The sequence below is a fragment of the Cryptomeria japonica genome, chromosome 5 (assembly GCF_030272615.1).
Source record: "Cryptomeria japonica chromosome 5, Sugi_1.0, whole genome shotgun sequence".
Taxonomy (NCBI): domain Eukaryota; kingdom Viridiplantae; phylum Streptophyta; class Pinopsida; order Cupressales; family Cupressaceae; genus Cryptomeria; species Cryptomeria japonica.
Genome location: NC_081409.1, coordinates 187,848,176 through 187,859,347, shown reverse-complemented (window position 1 = coordinate 187,859,347; position 11,172 = coordinate 187,848,176). Strand labels below are relative to the sequence as shown.

The window sequence follows — 11,172 nt, the reverse complement described above, 5'->3', positions numbered from 1 at the left end:
TTTAGTTCAATACTGGGAAAGTATAGGTAGACCTCCAACCAAGATTTTTTTTCTTCGTGTAGCTTGGGATATTGGTCCTACCTCCATTATTTGGCATCTTTGTTAGAAAGGAATCATAGAATCTTTTAGGCAGAAGAAAATTGTCATACATCAATTATGGCAGAAGATTATATGCAAGCTTCAGGAGTCTGTCTCTATAAAGTGTGATCATTTTGTTAAGTGGATCCTAATAATATGCCTAGAATAAGAAATTTGAATATTGTTGATTTTGGTGTTGGATATTCTATGGGAAGGAGGTGTCGATTGTCTAAGAGGAACATTCTTCATAAGGGGTGATGCTTTCCTCCTCCTCAAGGAGTTTTGAAGGTAAATACTAAATATTAATGACTCTTCTAGAGGGAATCTTGGGATGTTGGGGTTGGTAGAATTGGAAGAGATGGTTCTAGGGATGTCTTGGTTTTTTCTTTTATATCTATAAAGGGGAAAAAACCAAATAACCTTATGGAAGCCCTTGCCATTCTTTATACAGTGGAAATAGGTTGTGCCCTTGGTTGGAAAAGGATTATCCATGAATCTGACTCACAAGTTGTGGTGGATATGTTGAATGAGCAAAAGTTGGATGTTGTTAATTGACACTTGGCCTTGGTGGTTAGATAGACTCTAGTCTGAGTAGTTCTTTGGAGTATGTTTCATTTTGTCATTTCTTAGAGAGTGGAATAGAGTGGTGGATTGCTTGGCTAAATGAGCTTTTGAATGTATGGAGGGGTGGAATGTTGGTGATTGGAGACTCTTGTCTCCAAATTGCTCTGAGGTTTTGGAGAAATTAGTTATGGAGGACAAGATTGTGTAACTGATTTTCCCTTCAAGGCTCCCCTTAGAAATTCTTTCTATTGATTGTGGTAGTTCGATACTAAGTCGTTGACTTTTCTTGCTTTGTAATATTTTTTTGAGTTTAATAAATTTTTACTCCCTTTTAAAAAAAAAATACTAATCTTATTCTATAATGAAAATATTAATCTTTAAAATAATAAATTAACATCAATTTATATACAAAACACAACAATCTAACATTGCAATACCAAACACTATAATATACACTCTTATCCCTTATATGAATGTAATCCAAGTGAAAACAAACAAATATTAATGAACGCAATCCAAATGAGTACAAACAAATATGCATGAATGTAATCCAAAAGAGAAGATTCGAAATCCTGCACTACTCTTGGGTATTTCTTGGAATAATTTCTCCACTAACAACAATCTTAATGAATGTCAACTGCTATCTTTTTGTATCTTTTTGTAAGGCAATGTTAATCAGTATGCCATAAAACTTACAGATATACATTTCATGAGGGACAAAATGATAATTGATATGGACATAAACAAATGTACTTGAATATGAGCATGTGTTTTTCAGCTCCTGTTCTACAAGAATCAGAACCACAACCGTCTTACTGGGAAAATAGCCATAAGCATCCTTTTCATTCTTTGTCTACAACAGAGAACCCCATAACTTCTCAATTATTAGTTTGTCGTCAAACTCAAATCAGAAAAATCCATAATCGTAACTTGAACAGATCTATATAATTACTGTGTTTCTGGATTTTGATCGTGTATAAATTTTTAATCAATCTTTTGGATCACAGTCCGTGATCTATCATCAGAATGAAATTTTTTTTAAGAAGATGCAAAATCAAAATCCAAAAACACAGTAACTATATTGATATGGATTGTGAAAATCCACTAACGCTTATTGAACAGATCTGGGTAAGTGCCTAAACTTCTCATTATAGTTCAACTGTCTTTTGATTGAGGCCTCTATATCTCCACCTCTCCTTGTCAACAAAATCTGCATCCAGAAACTTAGCAACAAAAGCCCACAATCTGTACACATCCTCAAAGTTGTTCACAAAACTTAGTGCTGCACTCACAACTGGTATTGCTGTTGTCCTTCCCTGAGGCTTGGAATGCACAGTTGCAGATTTTGCATCACCCATTTTAGTCTCTAATATAGCATTACTACCCTGATATTTTTCTGAAAAGTAGATGTTGTGCAGAACACCATAACCTAATGATATGCTACTTCTGTCTGCAAGCTTCTGCACAAGTAAGGGTTCCACCAATTCACCTTTCCAGTCATACAGATTGAAAGCTACAGAAGGTCCCCTGTTAAACTTAATCTTAGGTCCATAGATTTTTACCAAATGACAAGGATTCTCAGAAGGGGGATGGCAAAGTTTTGACAAAGCGTTTACAAGCCAATTTATCAAACATCTGAGCCTAATATTGGATTTGTTGAGACCTAGAGAATCAGCATGATCCAGACCCCTAAACAAGATTTGAGATTTAGGACTCACCGTTGCTGAATTGCCATTCACTCTCTCATTTTGTAAGCATTCAGATTCATTTTCAAGTGGAGCGCCATGATGATATTTACCTGTACCCACTGTATCACAAGGATCTGTGAATCTTGTCTCAGTTATTTTTGGACTAGAAGGTTCTCTGCATATTCCAGATGTTTCAATGGGATCCTTGTTTTTGTTCTTAATGTTCTCTCTTGGGTGCCCCAAATGCATGCTTTCATCATTTTCCTGTATACCATTACAATTCATAAAATCTGAATTTGGGACTGGATGATCTTTCCATTTTTCCTCCTGCTCTGCTATTCCTTCCAAATTTTCCTGCTTGAAGAAGATACTTTCATTTTCCCAATAACCCCCTCTATTTCTGAAGAACCTGGCACCACCATCAGAAGAGCTTGTAATATCAAATGAACTACTAGCATGTTGGAAGCAGAAACTTCCAGTTTTGCTCCCAAATTTGGTTCCTGGGAGGGATTCTGTATCACTTTTTTGAGAGTGATCACTTTCTGTGATGTTAATCACACTGCTCTGAGCTTGATCTCCTTTATGAAGTTCAGAAATTGGCCCAGAGGATGATGTTAGAGTGAGAAGCTGCTTGTTCTTTGATCCCCCATTGGCATCTGGCCTTTCAGAGCATAAGCCTTCCTGAATTTCATTATTTGCAGGGGCTGTTGATATACCTTTGCATATGGGCACTATCTTCACCATTCCAATACCCCTTGCAGCTGAAGATGTATGCAAGTAAGGAATGACAGATTTTTTAATAAAAAGACAGCCAAATCCGGTTGGGTTTTCCCCATAAACCTTATAAAATGAGAAGACGATGAACTCAGGCATGACCAATGAAAGGCCAAGAGAATCCATGTCCTTGGAGCCCAAAGCTGAAGCATCCAATAGCACATGCCATCCATTTCTTTGAGCATGACTCATCCATTCATAAGAATACTTAGCCCCTGTTACTCTAGACTGCACAGGAAATACAAACAACCCCTCGGCAGAATCACTACTAGCCTCCTTTGCAATCTTCCTCTTCTTAATCATCAAAGCTCTTTTCATCTCATCAGAACAGATCCTCAAGGAAGGCCATTTGAACAGGGCAGACATGGTTTTGGCTCCTTTTATCTTTGCACTTTCCACCATACAATCCACCTCCTCATTTTCATAATCATAGACTGTCAGAAGCCTTTTATTGACATGGAAAGGATAGGATTCTGCTAACAACCCAAATGAAGAGCCTCTGCTGCCTGTAAAAACCACACTGTAATCATCCTTCTCCTGAATCCTTATAAACTTCATTATCCTGTTTTTGATCTGAAACTCCAGAGTGCCTGACTCTGCTGCTCCATATAAGGCATGGGATGGTAGATTTGCAGACAGATAAGAAAGACTAAATGATGAAGGGAAAACATCGTGATGGTACTGATGATGTGAATATAATCCAAATCCACTGTAGTCCATGCAGACATGATTATTAGACTCTAAATAGCTGTACTCCTTGTCTCTAATTTCATCTGCTAGTCCTGTACTCTCATAGGCAGGATAAACTTGCTTGAACTTTAGATAAGCAGATTTCATAGAAGGAATGCATTCATGATTGGTGAAGAATCCATCAATCAATCCCAATGAAGTTGCAATCTCAAATTCTCTGGTTCCACTCGGAATTCTTCCTCCATTATTTGTTTTCTTCTGTGTCTTTTTTTCTGAAATTCCTGAAGAGATTATTGTGGGGATCAGGAGGCCATGAATATCCTTTATAGAGCAACCCACACATACTTGTGCAGAAATCTTCTCCACCTCCTTAGACATTCAGGCTGTAACGAATCTACAGATCATGAAACTCCTTTCCTTAAATCAATCGAATCTGAATTTCTATGCCCAACTGAAAATTGAAATCATTCTAGTCTAATCTGCAGGATGGAATGATCAATACCCACTTGAAAATTTTCCCCCAATTTTGAGTTGGGTGGCCAAACAAGTGTTTATCCTATCAAATTCCAAAATTGTTCCTCTATATCGATGTAAAAACTCTGCACAATTTTCTACATCATATTGAACAGTAGTTGAAAAATGGTCATTCTTTATAAACACGCCTGTTAAAAAAGACAGACAAATTCCTTTCCTAACCCATTGTTTATTGTTTCCCTTAAAATCAAACATTTACAGCATGAAGAACGAATTTAGTGTTCGTTCCATTTTGACATAAATTACTTTTCATCAGTCAAATCAATCTCTATCAAGTCGACGGAGAAATGGGCAGGGAGCATTGAATGCCCTGAGACTTCGACCATCAAGGACCCTTGTGGATTACAACACCTGGAAATTGACGGTCTGTGGCCTGTTATTCAAATTTGATAAATCATAAAATAGCATGTTTTAAATCTTTTATTATGAAAATTTTCTTGGTAGTTGAACAGAATTATAGTTGAACAGAATTAAATGTTTAAATTTTTATTTTATTTTTTATATTCACTATCGTGGAATCTGGAGGTGTCCTCGCCTCGCCGAAGCGAGACTAATCCTCGAATGTAAGACCCGCTCACAAGGTAGCAAAAGGCTCCATGACCTAGCGAGCTAGGGCCGAAAGCTAGGGCCGAAGCCCATCAAATGTTTAAAATTTTCGTTCAATAAAATTCGTTTGTTTTATTTTTTGATATTGAATCAAATTTTATATATTTTTTTATCATTTAGGAAGGGTATCATTAGCAGTTTTAGATAATTTTGTGCATCCTCAGTTTTTAAACAGTTAATCGGATCATGATAAAACGTTTTTTGGTTGTTTTTGTATGTGATTTAAATGTTTATAGTTATTGTTTTGGCTTATGAGTAGTTAGGACGAACACCATGAGATTCCTTATGCATGCAAGGGTCAAAAAGTGGTCATTTTGAGTCAACATCCCATACATATTTTGTGTTGCTCCTTGGCCGTTTGCTTTGACCAAAAAAGTGGTCATTTTGAGTTGACATCCCATACATATTCCGTGTTAATCCTTGGCTTTGCTTTGATCACCACAAAATTTGCACAACTCATCCAATACTAAGGCAAAAATGTTCCAATAATCATGCTCTATTGGTACCAATAAAGTTGCACAATTAATCTAATTAGTAACTCTTTATCTGGTTATTGGGTATACCAATGAGCAGCTATTGGTCCACTAGATAATATTTTAGTAGGCTTTTAATTAGTGAAATCCAATGAAGGATAATTGGAACATGGGCAGTGATAAGCACTACACTTATACCATACAATGATGCATTGATATAAACTACGAAATCTAGTGACAGTTAGGACACTACTAACATGGAGGCACTAGTGAGACACTCTATGAGAGTCTAATATGCCCTCACATTTTTCATAGAACATCTCATGCTAATCTTTATTACTTTTTAAGGGAAAAAAAAAAAAGACAAAAATAGATCAGAAAACTACATCCTTAAAGTTTATACGCTTCATTGATCTATTGATCATGAATTTGTTCTCTTGAAATGATCATGAACTTGTTCTCTTGAAAAAAGATCACGAATTCAAATCTCACGAAAAGTATGATATCATAGACTATAAAACAAGTTCGAAACAAAAATGAAAAACAGTGTAAATGAAACTAAACTGAATACCTAAAGTCATATATAAAATAGTTTATAATTTTATAAAAACTTGTTATATTTAATGAAAAAATTACATAGAAAATTTACCAGTCAGCAGACTTTTATTTGACAGACACAGCTGGTTTGAAATTTCAGACATTGATGTCTTTGACAGACAATAAGTTATCATTTTGATGAAAGTATGTTGCATTTTAAAAATTATTTTGCTCTTTTTAATGTAGCCATCTGTCTGTAATAATCGACCCCACTTTAAATTGGAATAATCACTTTATTTTTGTTTTTAACCTCGCTCCAATAGGTTTTGTTGAGCTACGCTTCGCCTAATCCATCATAAATATCTTAGTGGCCCTCCACTTTTAATGCTCATTTTTTGTCACGCTCTGCTTCTATATTTATTTGGTTTTCTGACTGTATTTAGGAATTTTTGTTGTAAAATATAATTAAACTTTTGGAAAGATTGTATAGTGTAAAAGGAAAATTTTGGATAGATAATTTAAAAAATATAAAATTTTGATAAAATATATAATCTAATTTATGACATATTTGAAAAGTAATGTTAAATGAATAAACATTATAAAATACTGGTTTAAAGATATGGTCAACTACCAAATGTAGGTCTTGTATTTCACATTTAGAGATATGATGTCATGTTAGGTAGGTGAGTGTATATTAATAAATTTGCTTGTTTCATAAATTTAATTTTAATGAAAAGAAGAGAAGACTTGGTATTTGAGTGTGTATCAATATTTGTGATGATATTTTTTATAGTTAAATACATAAATAAAATTAAAAAAAATCTTATTAATAACTATCATCTATTAGTTGTTGTAGATTAACTTAAGTCTATATGAAAAATAAGAAGATGTCATTTATTATATTATTATGGTTAAATGTATTCTTATTATTATATTTTTAATATTTTTATATTTACATTTAAAAAAAAAAAATTAACTAAAAAAAAAATTAACTTTTAATTCCAAATTATTATTATTACATTGCATTTTTATATTTCTATTGAACTCTTGATTAAGACTACATCATTATTTAGTATATTATCATATCGTTATATTTTTTATTTTTATTTTTATTCATTCTTATCCTTATCGTTGAGAAAAAAGTGGATTGTATAGTACTATTTTTTATATTATATATTTAAACTAATGTAGAAACATTTTTGTATTTTTACATATATTTATTAAAATGTTATTTTATTATATTATTATGTTTTAATGTATCTTCTTATTATATTTTTTATATTTTAATATTTACGTTAAATTATTTTTTAATAAACTTTTAATTCAAAATTATCATTATTATATTATATTTTTATATTTTTATTGAACACTTGATTAAGACTACATCATTATTTACTATATTATCATATCGTTATATTTTTATTTTATATTCATTCTTATCCTTATCCTTGAGGAAAAAAAAGTGGAGTGTATACTACTATTTTCTTATATTATATATTTAAAATAATGTAGAAATATTTTTTTTGTTTTTATATATATTTATTAAGAATATTAACGTATTAATATTGTAATAAAATAATAGAAAAGCAAATAATAATTAAATGATTATTTTATTTTTAATGAATTTAAGTGCCACAAATAGGTCAAATTAAATGTTTCACATTTTCATTGATGGACATTTTTGCATCCATATGTGAGTGTAATGCACCTTTGACATAATAATTAAATCTCAATATATAACAAAATTATAATTATAATTAAAATATTACATAATATCAATCTTCAAACTAATTTATCTCAACAAATAAACATGATTGCTACTTCAATTTATGCTTGCTAATTTATTTAAAAAATACAATTAATGGTAATTATATTAGGATTCAAGTGTGTAATTTCTATTCAAATTTATTGGCCTATATTTCATGAGTAGTCGTTCACATGAACCTATATCTCATGAGAATGAATGTTCCACTTAGCACTCATTGCAATGAATAGTGGACCATTTGTTCCCAAGAAAGATGGGTTCATGTGAGCATTCTTTCGCATGAGAGATGGGTGTGAGTGAACCACTACTCATTGAATATGGATCAATCAATTTGAATAATAAAATATAACCCTGATATAAATATCATAATCTGATACAACAAAAAATACCTCCTACTAGGCAGTATATAAGTTTATAACTTCTAGTCCTTAAGCAAATATAGTGATTGTTAATGAACACGGCATGCTCCAAATTTGTCATATTTAAACATTTTGATTACTAGCAAGTAATTGCCTCTCTTCCAAATAGTGTGGAATAAATGTCCAATTTGGAGGCCCATCAACCACCAGATATTGAAGTACTTATAAGACACAACATAGATGCAAAAAATATATACAATTTCTTCTAGAAGCATTCTTGTAAATGTAATGTTTACCTTTTGGTGCACAAATCATAATTAATTTTTTTAGATATAAAAATTAATCATTAACACCAACATTTCAAAATTGACTCCCTATTAATCCACTCGGACCCTTCTCTACCAGTAGAATTTCAATAACTCAAATCCATTGATCACACAAATTAGATAATTTGGAGGGAAAAAGGTTAATACAATTACTATATTTTATTATGTCGAGAGGCATCTACGATGACATCAAAATGTTCGTAAACAAATATCAACTTTTGTGGAGGTGTTATTTTATTACTCCAAATAAAATAGAATCCTTGCCACTTGTCAGAAATGGATTTGTATTCTTGATGTTTAGTATTTTAGAAGAACATTTATTTTTCAAATGATTCTCTTCTATTAAAGATATCTCTCGGCATATTTTCCATATATTTTTTAATTATAAGTATACTAGTCTTATTCTAATAAAATTAAGTATTTTATATTGTTTCTACATTATACCCCATTAGTATTTTTCTTGCATTTTAGATTGTAATTGATTGGATAATCATCATCATTTCATTAATGTATATAGAATGTTCTATATGTTGTTTATTAGAGGGATCTTCTCTTCAAAATAGAACTCCTTATTGCATGACTATATGAATTTTTATAAAGTATATGGATAAAGATAATATCTTCAAAGATATTTTAGATAATAAGGGAAAGTATTATTTTTAACAAATCGAAAAAAAATTCTAACACATTAAAACCAAGGTTGCATGGGGACGGGGGTACTCAGAGATGCCGGAGACTGGTATCGATACCGGTACAACTATTTTTTTCAAAATAGGAGATGGGGTACTTGGAGACACTAGCTTTTTTAAAAAAATAATTTAATAATTAATAGAAAATCTGAAAATATAATGACATTGAACTTTTCAAAACAAGAATTAACATTAACTTTGAAGTTTAAGTGCATAAATGCAAATGAGTCAAATCAAAATGGCATACAAATGTCTGAAAATGGAGTTCACATCAGCAGTTTTGCTTATGCCCATGCGTTACATCAAACTTTGACTTTTGCATGTGGTTTTTAGGGTGGAGACGGGAGGGTTCGTTGACGTGGAATCTCCTATGTGTAGAGACATCTCCTGACAGATCTCCAGTGCGGTAGATGTGTACTAGTCTTTGGTTCACGTTCTAAGGGGTTGGGTCTGGGTACCCATGCAACACAGGTTAAAACTAAAATTCTTCTCTTTTGATAAGATTTATGCAAAGTGGAATTCGATAATCTATTTATACCAATTTTTAATTTGTTTATTCAAAATTCTCATTCATATCATTGATTCAAGCCTTTTTCTTTTCTATTTCAACTATTACCCATAGATGAATGACCATCTCACAAACCTACATCCAACTTGGAATTGTCACCATTTTCATACAATGCCTCCTCATATTTCCATCCAAGCAATAGCCCAAAAAGCTCACAATGATGGAAGAATAAAATCATCCTGTGAGAGACATATCATTCTACAAATCCATTTTGTCTTGGTATAGTTGAATCTTTGTAGTTTCATTTCAGTTGTGAAATTGTATGAAATAATCCAATCACTTTTCAATAGATGTAACACATGAAAAAAATTACTAGAACCAACATTCTGACCTTAAAGTTACAATTCCTATAACTTTTACTCTTGTAAACCTACACCATAGTTGTACGTATAGATTGAAAAACTAAAATAAAATGCAAAATAACCTTATTTGTAACACTCATTACTCAATCCTCACAAAATATAATAATCAATGAAAAATATAATATTGTATACTTTTGTAAATACTTTAATATAAACCTCAAATTTAAAATATTGTAGACTTTTCTAAAAACTTATGTAAATACTTATTCAATCGAAAAAATGACAGACATTGAATATTTACCAATCTAAAAGATTTTTATTTGACTGACATAGTAGGTTTGAAATTTCAGACATTGATGTCTTTGAAGGACAATAAGTTATCACTCTGATGAAAGTGCCTTGGATGTAAAAAAAATCTTATTCTGTATTTGCTGCAGCCATCTCTATATAATAATTGACCCCCCTTAAATTCAAATCATTATTCTTGTTTTTAACCTCGCTCCAGTGGCCTTTGTTGAGCTACGCTTTGCCTAATCCACCATAAATTTCTTAGTGGTCCTCTATTTTTAATGCCTATTTTCTGTCACCTTCTGCTCATAAATTTATTTGGTATCCTCTTCTCAGGGCTCAAATTCGATGGTCATATGACCGTATTCTGTAAATTTTGCTCAAAAATACAAGGCATGATTCAAAATGTTTAATTTATTTGATAGGGTTAAGTCTAGACAAGAAATTTAATAAATTTAAGATTAAAATATAATTAATGTTTTGAAAAGATTATATTAATCAAGTAAAAAGAGATATTTTGGACAACCATCATAAAATATTAGCTTAAAAGACTGGTCAACCATCAAATTTAAGCCATACATTCTACATTTAAAGGTCTTATGTTAGGTGGGTGAAAGTTTACTATTAAATTTGCTTGTCTCATAAATTTAACTTTAATGAATAGGAGAGAAGACCAAGTTGATTAGAACATTCTAGTAGTTGAAAGTATATTAATAGTTGTGAGGATATTTTTTCGTAGTTTGATTCATTCATAAAACATATTTTCACTATTGTTTAAATATAAAATATCAATAAATATTTAGTATAGAGAATAACTACAATCTACTAGTTGTTTTAATTTAATTTAACATAATATAATTAATATACCAAAAATGCAAGAATTAGTGGTCAAATCTAATTCCATATGGAAAATAAGAAAATATAATTCATT

The 11,172-nt window shown here is 31.4% G+C and overlaps 1 protein-coding gene across 1 annotated transcript; it reads right to left on the bottom strand.

Moving 5' to 3' along the window:
• Nucleotides 1-1,188: 1,188 nt before the first annotated feature.
• LOC131060885 (uncharacterized) lies at nt 1,189-4,534 on the bottom strand. The gene has a single exon (XM_057994308.2). It carries the CDS (start codon nt 4,170-4,172, stop codon nt 1,791-1,793), a length of 2,382 nt encoding a protein of 793 aa, XP_057850291.2. The 5' UTR covers nt 4,173-4,534; the 3' UTR covers nt 1,189-1,790.
• Nucleotides 4,535-11,172: the final 6,638 nt, after the last annotated feature.

Coding starts and splice junctions, on each gene's coding strand:
- LOC131060885 (XM_057994308.2), bottom strand. CDS start 4,172: ATGTCTAAGGAGGTGGAGAAGATTTCTGCACAAGTATGTGTGGGTTGC.